The 15,841-nt window shown below is 51.3% G+C and overlaps 1 protein-coding gene across 2 annotated transcripts in view; it reads right to left on the bottom strand.

Annotated features, from left to right (window-relative positions):
* Nucleotides 1-15,841, bottom strand: part of MKS1 (MKS transition zone complex subunit 1) — a 389,790-nt gene that overhangs the window by 347,928 nt on the left and 26,021 nt on the right. For both annotated transcript variants that reach the window (XM_078679578.1, XM_078679577.1), the window contains exon 2: nucleotides 14,875-14,996. In XM_078679578.1, coding sequence (XP_078535704.1) covers nucleotides 14,875-14,996 — 122 coding nt within the window. The remainder of the gene's footprint in view (nucleotides 1-14,874; nucleotides 14,997-15,841) is intronic.

Genomic DNA, 15,841 nt, shown 5'->3' with positions numbered 1-15,841 from the left:
CACTCCGCCGGTGTAGGTAGATTGAAAGCAAGTCCTCAGAGCCACCTGTCACGCACCGCCCCCCGCCCCTCCCCCCCCCACCGAGGAAGTGGGCTAGAATTTCATTCAACTAGCAGAACCATGTAGGTTTTATCGGCTAGGGATGATTCTGTAACTGGTACAGAAAACGAGGGATGCAAATCATTTTAAAGATAACGGACCTACCAAACAAAGACAGAGGTAGGTGGGACCACACTCGTGTCTGATCCCCCACCTGTGCCCACAGGGGGGCGAGGTTCTTATTCCACGCCAGGGTCTGAGACTAAGAGATATTTAAAGTCATTGGGGCCACCACCACCTCCTGCGACCAGTCGCCCAGCGATCTCTGCTCCACAGCAGCCATACAAAGGATTTACCCTGGTTCACATAGAGGCCAGAGGTTTCAGCAAAGATCTGCATAATGCAGAGAAGACAGGTCCGATCTAGATCTGTGAGGAAAAATAAGACACCATCCGCTTAAAGCGCAATGCGATCGGAGATGCCTGGTGCCCACTCGAAACCGCGCAGCTGCGCGTCTATCCGTATCCAAGCCGGAAGCGGCTCCATAGCTAGAGCAACAAGCATTGGCATAGTATTTAGTTATGTAGCACAATATCCTTGGTGCAACATCAACTGTTGCATGGCTAAACACTTATAAGGTCCCAAAGGCGAGACCTATTGGCTATGCCAATACTTGTTTAAAATTCTCTCTGTTAAATGCCCCTTTTCGTGGGTCTGGGTCGTACTATATTAAAAAACATGAAAATTAAATCAAATATTGTAAAGAAGTGCTTGAATTCAATTAACTGATATTTTGCTATGTCATGATTGTAGGTCATTTGGATCAGTGGCGTAGGTTGTGTGCTGGCAGGTGAAACCCGCTACTAAACAGTAAACCTGTCACCGCTATGTAATATTAATTTGTAACGTTCCTGCTGAGCTTAACACGGCGCTATGTGTTTGGATTCCATTTCAAAATCAGTGCACTGTACTTAGACAACAGCTCGTCTTTTATGAACTGTATTTATATTCGTAGTTAGTTACCATTAATGACTTAGCACTCAAAATAAGAGTAATAGATGAGATGCATAATTTGGGTAGCTTGGTTGACTGTCAACCTCAGGTTAAAGTAACGCAAGCACACAAGCCTTGAAAATTCATGTAAAGCATGGGACAGAAAAGGGTGGGCAAACCTTGGAAAACAGCGAAGAAATACTAAAGTATGCGGAAAGCGCTGTGCCAAGAGCTGGGCTCTCGAGATACTTCCAGGCCGGGGACGAGCGGCCTTGTCGTGCGTGCTCCGGTGGCGGAGTGAGAGTCCCGGGGCACTTCCCGGTCGGGTCCTCCTCCCGCAAGGAGCGGCGAGAAACGAGGAGCGAGTCGCAGGGAAAAGCGAGGGAACTTGCAGAGGATCCCGTCGGCGCGAGACGCTGCCGTGCACTGCCAGGAGGAGGAGGCTGTGGTGTTGGAGGCTGGGCGGCCCCGACTCCCTGACGCCAGCCAGACAAGATCAATCCAGAGAGGAGGAGAGACTCTGAGCGCCTGCATGTGTGTGGGGAGGAGGGGAGCTAGCATTGGAGGAGCGGGCACCGGAGAGCGGCGGCTGGAGGGGGGTACGCCACACCGGGACACGCACGGTAAGCCCCCGCCTTTATTAACTCCTCGTACCGCTCATTGTACACACGTCCTGGCCCACATAATGGGGCACAAGACTTTTGGGAAGGTTTTAGCCGGCATGATGGCGCCACTCCGGGGGAGAGTGAAGGACCGGCAAGGGGCTCCGTGTGTCTCCCCATTCTCCCAAAAAAAAAAAGGGGACGGGAACAGGATACTGAATCCCGTCCCTCCAGGACTCCCTGACTTGCCTCATGGTTGCCAAGGCAATATTTCTAAAAATATTGTCGTGCTACCGTAAGGCAGATCATAGAGTCCTCGAGAGGCGGTATCCAGAGCAGACAAATCTGCTAAACAGGAGCTTTTTCCAACGATAGGCCTGCCAATGGAAAAAGGGGCGTGGCTTCGCGCCATACTGAAATCCCCTGCTCACAATATCTCTTTGCCTGCAGCAGCGCATGCGCTGCAACGCAGGCTTCAACCTAAAAAGATAAGGAGAGAGCGGACAGCCCTGGTGCGTTCCCCGTCCAATGGAAAAGCCTCTGGAGATCAAATCAGCCACTGAGACTGAGGCAGTTTTGTCCGCGTAGAGCAAGTGAGTAAGCACAGCAGCTGAGAAACGTCCAGCTAAGGGAATCAAAAGCCTTGTTTATGTCTGCCAAAAGGAGCGCAGCAGGAGTATCAAGCTTACAGACTGCAGCAATGGCTTTATGGGCACGCCTGATGTTATGTCGCTTAGCGTGGTGCAGCATAAATCCTGTCTAGTCGGGATGAATCAGCTCCGCAATGTACGGGACTCGACTATTTGCAATCACCTTAGCTAGAAGCTTAGCCTCCACATTAAGTAAGGAAATCGGGCAATAGGACGAGAAGTCTTCCGGTGGATGGTCCGGCTTCAAAAACACAACAAACTCAGCATGTCACCAATCGGGCAGAAGGCTTCCACACTCCCAGGAAGCCTCCAGACCGCCAGATAGGGTTTTAAAAGTTGGGTGTGATATTTTTCAAAGAACTCGCAAGGGTAGCCATTTGGGTCTGGTGCCTTTCTCACTCGCATAGCCAATAGCGCAGGCAGGAGTTCATCTGCCGACAGGGGAGCGTCCAGCACATCTCGTGCTGTAAAGGACAAAGCGCAAGGATGGAAATCGTCAATACATTTATGCACCATGGCCGCAGGCAATACCTCATCGGGGGCATAAGGGTACGCGAAGTAAGGGGCAAAACTGTCAGCCATGGCGGACGGGTCTGTAAGCGCAGTCCCATCCGGACCACATATACTTGGGAGCGTCTGGGGCGCAATATGTCTGCTGACACAGGCAATGCAGCAGTGCACTGGATTTGTCGCCCTACTGGTAAATCCGTCTACGGGTGGAAAGCTAATAAAGGCAGGCTTTGTTAAGGAGCTCACTGGCGCATGTCTGCTGCACTTCAGTGGCTAAGATCTTTCCTGACCCACCGTACCCAGAGAGTCCAAATGGGGGACCAGGTGTCAACTTTGAGCTCCCTGACCTGTGGAGTCCCCCAGGGCTTTGCTTTGTCTCCACTCCTCATTAACATCTATCTGCAGCCCTTGGTGGTGGCGCTCACAGGCAGGGATTGCCATGTCTTTAACTACGCTGATGACACCCAACTCCTGGTCCGTCTTGATCATACCAGCCAGGCACAAGAATCAGTGAGAAATCTTCTCAGGTTCACTGTTAACTGGATGGCAGCCAATTCGCTAAAAATCAACCCGGACAAAATCGAGGTGCTTATTGTTCCTGCTCAAAATAGCCCTTAGTGTGAACTGTTCTGGCCCTCAGAATTAGGAGTGTCACCATCTCCAGTACCAGTAGTAAAGAGCCTGGGCTTGAAGATCGATTCGGATCTGTCAATGTCTAGCCGGCAGTGGTGGGTATCTGTATGGGCCTACTTAGGCAATTACGGAAACTCGTTCCCCTTCTCTCTACCTCGGTCCTACAATCAATTGTATCAGCTACGGTCATCTCCCGGCTAGACTATGGGAATCCCACAGAAGCTACTGAGGAGACTACAGGTTGTACAAAATGATGCTGCCAGATTCATTTTTAGCCTCCCTAGGCGCACGAGAGCCACCCCCCTGCTGCATAAACTGCACTGGCTGCCTATTGAACAGCGGGTGCATTTTAAGAGCCTGTGTATAGCCCATAAGGCCCTTTATGGAGATGCGCTAAAATATATAAAAGACAGAGTACAAAAGTACGTGCCGGGTCGGGCTCTGCGTTCCTCAGAGACCTGCAGACTAACCTCCTCCAGATACAATCTTAAGACCAAAGGGGGCAGAGCGTTCTCGGTCCTCCTGCCTCAGATCTGGAACGATCTACCAGAGTCCTTCCGCAGGGAATCAGCCCTGCTCCCCATTAGAAAGCTGCTAAAAACCCACCTGTTTAGAGAAACACTGACATCTGTGTAATCGTCCGCCCTGCAGTCACGCAGTGCTCTGCTCCTTCTTTTAAGCACTTAGAGACCAGTGGTAATTTGCGCTATATAAAAATAGAATAACATAACATAACATGACTGTCAGCAATTGTCTGCGCGCAGCCTGTCCCGCTATGTCCCTACCAGCGTGCTCCAAATCAAATAGCTGGACTTCAATTCTGAGCAGTTTGTCACGTCACAGCCTACGCTCGGCAGTACAGAAGGCAATGTCAGCTCCCCAGAGAGTGGGTTTCATAGCCTCCCACAGGGTGACCGGCGACTCCACTGTGTTGTGCTAAGTATTATATAGTCTGTTAAAGAGATAAGCATATGTGTCCTATATTTCTCATCCCTTAGTGACCATGGCGACAAACGCCACCGAAATCGATATGCGGGACCAGAGAAGGAGAATGGACACCAGGGAATGGTCAAATAACCCCCTAGGGAGAATTGTAACTTCACTCAATCTATGTGTGTGTGTCTCCGAAAGGAAGATGTAATCTAAACAAAAGGAATCATGAGCATTACAGAAATAGGTGTATGCATGTGTGTCAGGGCGTATTGTCCTCCACGAATCAACCCACCCCAAGCCACGGACCAGGGGATATAGTTTGGAGTCTGGAGGCCCGGCAACTCGAGCCGTGGCATGCCATCTATCCTGTGATGAGAACATAACATTCCAGTCCCCCCAACTATTGTTATCGTCGACGGAAGGTCTGTTCAGAGCACTGTCAACTTATCAACTAGAGACCACGAGAGAGGGGGTGGGGCATACACACTACCTAAGACAATGGGCTCTCCATATAGTGTCCCGTATATCACAATGAATCTACTCTGTGGATCTGACCACGTGCGGCTATGAACGAAGGGGATGCTGCGATGTATGAGGATTGCAACTTCACAGGAACCTCTAGTGAAGCCAGCATGGTAAATGTGTGCAAACCCAAACCGTCCCAGACAAAGTGTCTTGAGGCCCGCTAGGTGAGTTTCCTGCAAGCAGGGAACCCCTGCCCCATGTCGCTTGGCCTGTCGCAGGAAAGCACCCCGTTTAATCCTATCTAGTAGGTCATTAACATTCCAACTAAGGACTCGGAGCTCTCTACTCCCGACCCCGCTTAAATCTTGCAGCATATACAGTGATGACATATAGTTAGGAACCTAATAAAATGGATGGCAATGCCAATTTTGAAAGTACACATATCAGCAGATGTAGTAGCAATAACAAATAACATCAAACAAATCAAGAAATCCAGCCATCCCTCACCCATCCTACCCTATACCTCAAAACAGTAATAGTATCTGTCGCGATGAGCGTCGTACCACCACCCCAACGGGGAAAAGCACAGCCCCACATCAATGGATACCCATAGAATTATTCCCAAACAAGTATTAGAGTCTCAGATGCTGAGAAAAAAAGAATTGGGGAGGAGGCCTCACGTAGGCCCATATACTGTGCCATTAGCGTAACAAGCAAACAAATCATAGTATTCAAGACCCCATATCAGTGTTGTATAATCGAAGGAGAGAGAGAAAATAGATAAAGTGAGTTAGCATTCACCAGCCAGTCCGATCCATATGAAGCCATTGCCTGCAGTCTTCAGTCTTCATGGTGCGCCGGTAAGGAGTCGCGGAAAATGCCATCACCCCGGGGGCCAGAGGCGCCTTGAGATTTTGAGCGGCGCCTCGACCGTGATCTCCGCCTTGTGTTCCTTTTAGTCTTAGGAAGGCGCTTCGCTGCTTCTTCAGAAGACAACTCTGAATCAAGAAGTGGCGGGGTGTGTGGTTTGAGTTTCCGTAGTTTGTCGGTCTAAGCAAAAACCTCCTCAGGGGTGTCAAAGAAGAGAGTACGCGATTCATAAATGACTCGCAGCCGGGCTGGGAAGAGCAGGGCATACTGGAGTTTGAGATCTCACAGCCTAGCCTTGGCAGCCTTGAATGACTGCTGATGTTGCTGCACCATTTTCGTGTAGTCGTGAAAAATGAGGATGTGGTGAGAATCGTGCTGGAACTTGCCCGCCAATCTGGCCTGCGTGAGGACAGCGTCTGGGTAATTAAAATTTAAGAATCTGGCTATAATGGGTTGAGGCCTGTCCACTGCAGGAGGTTTCTGCATCAACGTGCAGTGTACGCGCTCGATGATGAAGCATGAAGAGAGAGACGACTGAGGGATCAAGCTCCTTATCCATGTGGTGAGGAATCGTTCCACGCTATTATCTTCACACCCCTCAGAAAACCCCACAAAGTGAAGATTGTTCCTCTGGGCTCTGTCTTCAGCATCCTCCGCTCTGAGGGCGAGCCCCTTAGTGATGGATTCTAGAGAGGACACCTTCTTTTGGATAGAGGCAACTGTATCTTCTGTGGTTGAGATAAGGGCTTCGGCCTCTGTTACCATGTCGACCGCCTTGCGGAGGTCCTGACGGATCAAAATCACATCCGACCCCACCGCCCCAATCTTGGCCTCAAGGGCGACTCGCGGCTGCGGTATTGGCCCCATCAATCCAGCGGAGCTCTGACTCGTTGGATCCGCCGGTTGCGCCCCAGTAGCGGCGTAACGATCAAGCGTGCATTGTTTAGCGTTTTGCAGTTTGTCGCGGGTCATGGTGAATGACAACAGATCGGTCCCGCAGAGCCAGCAGAGTGCAGTAGAAACGAATAAGTGGCGTATCTGCACCCCAACCCGACACCGGGATTGTACAGGTGCTGGGGGGGGGGGGGGGGGAGAGGGCTCCCCAATCAATCAATCAATCAATCAAAGTACTTTTAGAGCGCGCTACTTACACATGAGGGTCTCAAGGCACTGAGGGGAGGGGGGTGCTGCTACAGCTCGAAGAGCCAGGTCTTGAGGAGTCTTCTGAAGGCGAGTAGGTCTTGGGTCTGCCGTATGTGGGTAGGGAGGGTGTTCCAGGTCTTGGCGGCGAGGTAGGAGAAGGATCTGCCACCAGAGGTCGCTCGTTGGATGCAGGGGACAGCGGCGAGGGCGAGGCTGGCGGAGCGGAGCTGGCGCATGGGGGTGTAGAAGCTGAGTATGCTGTTAAGGTAGGCTGGTCCAGCATTGTGGAGTGCTTTGTGTGCGTGGGTGAGGAGCTTGAAGCTGATACTCTTGTCGACGGGGAGCCAGTGTAGGTCTCTCAGGTGGGGGGTGATGTGGCTGCGGCGGGGGACGTTGACGATTAGTCGGGTGGAGGCGTTTTGGATGAGTTGAGGTCGTTGTAGGTGTTTGGCTGGGATTCCTGCGTAGAGTGCGTTGCCGTAGTCCAGTCTGCTGCTGACGAGGGCCTTTGTCACCGTTCTTCTTGTTTCGGTCGGGATCTACTTTGTAGATCCTGCGGAGCATGCGGAGCATGCGGAGGGTGTTGTAGCAGGAGGAGGAGACGCCGTTGACCTGCATAGCCATGGAGAGGGAGGAGTCGAGGATGAATCCTAGGTTGCGTGCATGGTTGGTGGGTGTTGGTGCTGTTCCCAGTGTGGTTGGCCACCAGGAGTCGTCCCAGGCTGAGGGGGTGGGTCCGAGGATGAGTACCTCCGTCTTGTCCGAGTTCAGCTTCAGACGGTTGCTCCTCATCCAGTCGGTGACGGCCTTCATTCCCTCGTGGAGGTTGGTTTTAGCGGTGTGTGCGTCCTTGGTGAGAGAGAGGATGAGCTGGGTGTCGTCAGCGTAGGAGAGGATGTTGAGGTCGCGCTGGCGGGCCACTTGTGCGAGGGGGGCCATGTAGATGTTGAACAGCGTCGGGATGAGCCCTGGGGCACGCCGCAGATGATGTCGGTGGCTTAGGATCGGAAGGGTGGGAGGCGGAAGCTCTGGGTTCTGCCGGAGAGGAAGGACGTGGTCCAGTCAAGGGCCTTCTCTTGGATTCCGGCTTTTAGGAGGCGTGTCTTTAGAGTGCGATGGCAGACCCTGTCGAAGGCGGCCGACAGGTCCAGGAGGATGAGGGCTGATGTTTCGCCGTTGTCTAGTTGGCGCCTGATGTGGTCTGTGGCGGCGATGAGGGCTGTCTCGTGCTGTGATTTCATCTGAATCCGGACTGGGACGGGTCCAAGATGTTGTTCTCTTCCGGGTGGCGGGCCAATTGCCTGTTGACTATTTTCCTGAGGACCTTTGCCGGGAACGGGAGCAGGGAGATGGGCCGGAAGTTCTTGAGGTCCTTGGGGTCCGCCTTGGGCTTCTTGAGGAGGGCGTTGATTTCGGCGTGCTTCCAGCTTTCCGGGAATGTCGCTGTTTCAAAGGAGATGTTGATGACCTTTGGTAGTTGGGGTGCAATGGCTGCGTCTGCTTTGTTGAATACGTGGTGTGGGCACGGGTCTGATGGAGATCCTGAGTGTATGGAGTTCAAGACCTTGCGTGTCTCGTCGTCATTGACGTTGATTCAGGAGGTCAGGCGGATGGCGCTGGTGGTGTTCGCAGGGGAGGTGGAGTGTGGCGTAGTCGGGGCGGTTGTGGTGTTGAAGCTGTCGTGGATGTCAGCGATCTTGCGGTGGGAAAAGATGGCTAGAGAGTCGCACAGTTCTTCTGAGGGCGGGATGTCGTTGGCGTTGGTGCTGGGGTTGGAGAGTTCCTTTACGATGCTGAAGAGCTCTTTGCTGTTGTGTGCATTGTTATCCAAGCGGTTTTTGAAGGAGGATCTCTTGGCTAATCTGATGAGGTGGTGATGTCTGCGGGTGGCGTCCTTGTGGGCTGTGTGGTTGTCCGGTGTGCGTTTGTGGAGCCATATTTTCTCCAGTTTCCGGCATGCGCGTTTGGAGGTCTGGAGCTCATTGGTGAACCAGGTGGCTCTCTTGCTGGCTTGGCTGTTGGAGGGTTTTTTGAGCGTGGCGAGGGTGTTGGCGCAGTCGTCGATCCACTGTCTGAGGTTGCTGGCTGCGGCATCTGGGTTGGTGGGGTCGGTGGGTGGGTTCTGGTCGAGGGTGGTGATCAGCCGGTCTTCTGTGACTTTGCTCCAGCAGCGGCGAGGCAGCTGTTGGGTGCGGTGGTGCGTGGTTGGTTTCTTGAAGGTGAAATGAATGCAGCGGTGGTCGGTCCAGTGGAGTTCGGTGGTGTGGTCGAAGGCGACGTGGGTGCCAGTGGAGAAGACGAGTGCATGGGTGCTGGCGAGGTCGGCGATGGAGTCGCTGAACTGAGCCCGGGGTCCGAGGGGGTCTATAGATGAGTGTTCCTCTGCCGCCATTTGAAGGGGAGCTGGGAGGGAGGAGCAGCTGGGAGGCGGGAGGTAGGGGATGGTGCATGGGCGCAGGGGGCAGGCCGCAGTGGCAGCAGCGGCGGGTGGTGAGCAGTGGGCAGTGGGGGCGAGGGAAAAATCCAGGGCAGCGAGGGGGACAGAAGGCAAGAAAACGAGCACAATCAGGGGAGCAGAAGGCAAGAAAGAAGCACAATCAGGGAACAGAGGCAAGAAAAACGAGCACAATTGGGGAAGCAGAAGGCAAGAAAACGAGCACAATCGGGAGCAGAAGGCAATAAAACAGGCACAAATTAAGGGCAGCGAGGGGGAGCAGAAGGCAAGAAACAAGCACAATCAGGGAATAGGAGGCAAGAAAACTGGCACAGATAAGAATGCAGGCACAGGGGGGAGACAGGCAAAGGTGGTCACAGACACCAGAAGACAGTATGGGCAGTACAGGGAAGACAGACAGACAGCGACAGTGATACAAACCTAAGGCCTATCACTGGCCACCAGGGATGAGGTGCAGGTGGTAGCCTGCGGGTGGAGGAGGGCTTCAACTTCTACAGCAGCGGCAGCTGGGGCAGGATCAGGACACACAGGCGGAGCTGTGTGGTGGGGGAGCTACCTACCAGCAAGGTCAAGGGTTGCTCTCCTCACCGCGCAGCGGCCGGCCTATATGGGGTGGTGGGAGGGAGGAGCAGCTGGGAGGCGGGGCAGCGAATGGGCAGTGAGGGGGGCGGGCCGCAGGGGACACAGCAGCGGGAACGGGAGCGGCGAGGGCACCAAGGTAGCCAGACACAATCAGGGGCAGCGAGAGGGAAAGAAGGCAAGAAAACTATCACAATCAGCGGGGCAGAAGGCAAGAAAAGAAGCACGATCGGAGGGCAGAGGCAAGAAAAACGAGCACAATCAGGGAACAGAGGCAAGAAAAAACGAGCACAATCAGGGGGCAGAGGTAAGAAAAACGAGCACAATCAGGGAACAGAGCAATAAAAACAGGCACAATCAGGGAACAGAGCAAGAAAAACGAGCACAATCAGGGAACAGAGCAAGAAAAACTAACACAATCAGGGAACAGAGCAAGAAAAACTAGCACAATCAGGTAACAGAGGTAAGAAAAAACAAGCACAATCAGGTAACAGAGGTAAGAAAAAACAAGCACAATCAGGGGGCACTGGCAAGAAAAACGATCACAATAAGGGAACAGAGCAAGAAAAACGATCACAATCAGGGAGCAGAGCAAGAAAAACGAGCACAATTAGGGGAGCAGAAGGCAAGAAAACGAGCACAATCGGGGAACAGAGGCAAGAAAAACGAGCACAATTAGGGGAGCAGAAGGAAAGAAAACTAGCACAATCGGGAGCAGAAGGCAAGAAAACGGGCACAAATCAGGGGCAGTGAGGGGGAGCAGAAGGCAAGAAACAAGCACAATCAGGGAACAAGAGGCAAGAAAACTGGCACAGATAGGAATGCAGGCACAGGGGGGAGACAGGCAAAGGTGGTCACAGACACCAGAAGACAGTATAGGCAGTACATGGAAGACAGACAGACAGCGACAGTGATACAAACCTAAGGCCTACCACTGGCCACCAGGGATGAGGCGCAGGTGATAGCCTGCGGGTGGAGGAGGTCCTCAACTTCTACTGCAGCGGCAGCTGGGGCAGGGTCAGGACACACAGGCGGAGCTGTGTGGTGGGGGAGCGACCTACCAGCAGCAAGCCAACCCACAAGCAAGCTACACCGGGACCTAGTCCGGCCACTTCTGCATGCAGGCAACTCCCCACCCCCTTAATGGGTGCCGCCGCCAGACTGTATTCCAGATGCACAGCGTAATTCGTGGGTGAGGATAGTGCCTCGGGAGCGCGATGGGGCTGCAGTAGGTTTTGGCCCACTCCGACAGCAGCACTCTCCTGCGCCCCACATGATGTATGGTGGGGGCAGGGCCCTCCCTGGATGGCAGCTGCGCACCAAGTGCAGCGCAATTCAAGAGTCCACCCCGCTGCTTCCTACGTCCTGCAGGGCTATGGGAGGCGCCTCGGGTCCCACGGAGAGGGGCGGGGGGGGCTAAATTGTGAAGGAGGCAGAAGATTGGCCCGTCAGGAAAGCAGCCAGAAACCCCCGCAGTGAATCCTGGGCAAGGGAGGGGGCGGGGGCACACATCCACCCTGGACAAGGCCCTCCGCAGCTGCAAGGAGTGTCCCAGCACAGGCTCCGGTTTGGTAGCGGCAAGAAGCCAGGCCCAATGGCAGCAGCTACCGCAGTCGCCGGCAATGGTGTCCTCCGACGGTAGTCTTGCCCAGCCACCAGGGAGGACTCTGTCCGTATCCATGGAGGTAGCGGGTAGGGGTAGGGGTAGTATGTAATTTGACCCAGTCTAGAGTCAATGCTCACAAAATTGTCCATTGCGAAAATACTTTTGAGAATCATCCGCATAGCAATGAAAGTTCAATCATTTCCACTCTAATAATTTCCAACAAGCATTTACAATGCAATGGTCTTGTCTTTGTTAAAGTTAGAGCTATTGGCATTGCTCATGACATTACTTTTGTTTTTAAAACATATAAATAAATGGCATTGTCATTTACAATGCCAATAGCTTAATCTCTCGCAAATGTGAGACCTATTGCATTTGCACCCACACACAGAGCCACACACACAGAGCCACACACACACACAGCCAGAGCCACACACAGACAGACAGAGCAACACACACACAGACAGAGCCACACACACACACAGACAGAGCCACACACACACACAGACAGAGCCACACACACAGACAGAGCCACACACACAGACAGAGCCACACACACACATCCTGTCGAGGTGGATCGCTAAAGTACCCCACAATTTGTACCTTAACCGCAGTGTCGTTGGAACATGCGTGCGCCCCAGAGTTTTCTGTCAACAGGCCAGAACGTTTGCATCCCAAATCATCAACCTATCCTCTGAACACTTAAAAGCCCTTGGGCCATCCCATGGAAACCCTCTGCAGCGCTAATGCTCAGCAGAACTTTCTCCCTATCCTCGTTCTCGCTATGCCGGCTGGATCCTCCATGCAATGCACACACCCTCCTTCCCCCCAAAACAAGTCACTCTGTACCACACACCCCTTTATGTGCCCTTTCGTTCACCAGGTAGCCCACAAATAGCCTCTGGGACTATGGAGGCAGTAAGTGCTGTATAGCACCACGACTGCACAGGGCAGCTATTGCTGGTTCGTATTTTACTGTTAAACGCAGCATCACAACTCCGTTCGGGAACTTGGTACGGCGCCATTGACCTCCTTGCACCTGCCCCACCCCCACCCCACCGATCACGCTCCACACCTAAAATAAATATCCGGAGACTCACCTTGCTCACCCGCTTCTTTTCGATGCTTTCCACAGCAAAGATGTGCTCACCGGCCGCGGGCAGCTCCATTGCTGCGGAGCCCGCTACCCAGCTGGAGTCGCTCGGGCCAAGGAATGTCGCCGCCGCTGTCATCCTACGCGTGCCGGGGCAGCGCCTCGTGCAGCGTCTCTTGGTTCGCACCCCCTCGGAGGCTGTAATCCGCTGCATCCCGCCCGCCCGCTGCCCGTCAGTCCAGCGCGCCTGCCGACTCGAACCCGCCCGCCGCGCTCCAGCTAGTCTGACGCTCGGTTGCAGTGCAGCTCAGGCAGACCCGACGCGTGACGTCAAAACACCGCCTACTTGTCACTCCGTGGCCTTGGGGGCAGCTGATTAGGCACTGATCTTAAGGCGCGGGGACGGGCAGCGAGATGAGTGGTCAGCCTGGGGTGGAGGGAGAATGAAGGCAGTGGGAATGGGATAGACAGAACGAGAAAAATTTTGCAAATATGGTGAGGGGAAATCAACGAAAGAAAGGATGGCAACAAGATAGGAAAACAGGAAATGAGACAGGTACAGGGGAAGACAGGGGGAAGTCAATAAAGTATGGCAGCAGCTGCGGATAAGCCCCGTCCTTTTCAGACTGGGGGGCGTGTTTTGTTGAGTGACAGAAAGGACAGCAAAAAACACGCCCCTCAATCAGAAACGGACGGGGCTTAAAGTAACAGACACAGCTCTTCTCCAATGGCTGGCCGCCATTTAGTAAGCCAGCCAATGGAGAAGAGCTAGCTCATTCACCCCCGTACTAGAAAACATTAAATCTCGCTAGCGAGACTGCGCAAGCGCAGCCTACGCAGGCCGAGACCTAAAAAGGGCTGCATACAAATGTTAAATAAGAGTAGAAATAAAATACATACCTATGGAACACCACAAACGATAGACAGATGATCAGATGATCTTTACTTGTTGATCTCTCATATCTAACGATGACCGTTACAGGCCCTCACAACTAATTGTAAATGTGAACATCACAGTCTTTCATATGGACAAATAATAATCAATGTTCATAATAATCAACGTGGAAAGCTTGCCTCATTTTAGGATCTCTTCTCACACTTTCAACAAGGTAGTCTTAACAAAACCTGGGTGGAAAGCTGAACTAATGGATATTAAGGATATTGTGCTGCCACGTTATACACTGTGAATGGCTTCTAGCACCTTTTCAATATCCCAGGCAGTCCTAATTTAGGGTGGTAATCAGTCTGGCTCTATGACTAAAACCAGCTCTTTAGGCACAATCTCATGTATCACAGACAGCTGCCTGAGAGATTAACTGTGCATAGAAAAAAAACATTATTTTACAATTCCCATAGCAAAATGAACTAGTCAGCATCAACCTTCAGAAGAGACACACTGCAGGGCTCAAGTACACCAAGGAGGATGTAAATTCCAAAGTCTCAAAAAGTCCGGCGACCACATATCAAAGTTACTTTATACATTCTTTTAAGTTTATGAAATACTTGCTTAAATAATAATAATAAAAAAGCCCACATGCTAAAAATGACTAGACTGAAGCTATATAGACCCCATAGATAAAACAATTAAATAATCTAAACTAGATTTACACATTGTTGTGTATATAGTATAGGCAGGTTTAATACAAATGAATTAAAATAATTAAAAACCTCTTTGTGCAACCAGTCATGCAAAGCTTCACAGGGATGTTTTTTAAAGGTACACGTATCATACAAGCAGGAATAACATAGACAAAAACTGTGATAATTCTTCTGGTCACAGTACACATAAGTCAAACGTTATCAACAGATGATGGTCTTGTCTCATTCAATTGCTCGGTTTATTTCCTTAACTAATCAGACATTTGATCATTTGACCACATATTTTAAAGCCTTTTCACATAATGAGAAGGGGACAATGGAATAATCTATTGTGAACTTCTTGGATACTGAAGATAAAGCAAGCAACATATAGACCCAGACCAGAATAGTCTGAAGATAATCTTGTCTACGTAGTCACACCTCAATTCAGATCTTGGAAAGAGGTCATACAGTAGATGCACTGTTAAACAGCAATAAGATTTAGGGTTCTATTTCATAAGAAAAAAGTCATGGCCTCTGGGAATGCAAGAAGTGGAAAGTTAAAGGAAATGTATGTTCTGCACACAGTTCAGCGCCCCACCTTATATTTTCTGTCTGGACTGTTCTGGTAGAAGCACAAGTTCTCATTAGTAAGGTCTTGTGATTTGGTATATGTCAACATTTAAAAAGCAAGGATTCTGTGTGAATGTAAGCAGCACACCTACTTGCTGCATTGGAGTGGGAGGTGAAAGTGGAGAGTTCCAGCAAGCCCTTTCCATGCTTCACCACTGGCTCTTGCACCTTCTTCAGAAGGACGCTTGTAGATGTTACCCGTTGCAGGTGAACCCTACAAAAAATTAAAATAATGATGAGTAAAAGTATAAAATCTGAGACAACTTAGCACATCACACTCATACCCATTCTGGGTGTCCAACATCCATCTCTCATTGACATTTTGCATCTACTTCCTGTGCCACATTAATCACAGGAACTCTACAACCATTCAACCACAATTTGGTGACCCGCATCCACTCTAGTCTCCAAATCTCTCACTGAAGTCACATTCATCTCCGTTATCATGTCTATTACGGACAGTCTGCATCTATCCCCATTTATCACAGCATCCAGTATCAACCCATAACCACATCGAACATGTTTTACTAATCTACCAACAGCGCCACCTCCTCATTGACAAGTCACATTTAGCTCTGTCTCTATACCGGTCTGCATAAGTCCGGTTTTTTCACAGGTGTTCAGAAATCCTGAGTAAGGAAGTGCATCTCTTGGAGAGTCCCTACCCCATTTTTTCGACTGAATTATCTAGTACGTTTGGCTCTGGTGAACTGTTAAACACCTTCAAGTGCATGTAGTCTGACCCTTAAAACATGTTTCCACTGGTTTATTCTAATTTGCATACATGACATAGTAAGGCCAGGTTCTAGTTTCGTTGAAAACCGGGGTTCAGGGTGACAGGGGTGCCATATGTATTCCCGTAAAGTTTTGTGGGGGGATGATGCAGTCACCAGCCAATGGGCTACCAGGTCCCCTCCCTTTTGGTGACAGTTTCCGGGTATGTGTGGCATCTAGCAATCCCAGAGTGCACTAGTCTGCCCACTCTCAAGATGTCAGGACCCTTCCTTGGATGTTAGGAGCTAGTAGCCCACCCTAGCTGTGTGGCTACTTAGGGGCTAC

This window comes from Lissotriton helveticus, chromosome 3_1 (genome assembly GCF_964261635.1).
Source record: "Lissotriton helveticus chromosome 3_1, aLisHel1.1, whole genome shotgun sequence".
NCBI classification, from domain to species: Eukaryota; Metazoa; Chordata; class Amphibia; order Caudata; family Salamandridae; genus Lissotriton; species Lissotriton helveticus.
The sequence above is the reverse complement of the archived record's forward strand: the minus strand, read 5'-3'. Positions and strand labels throughout refer to the sequence as shown.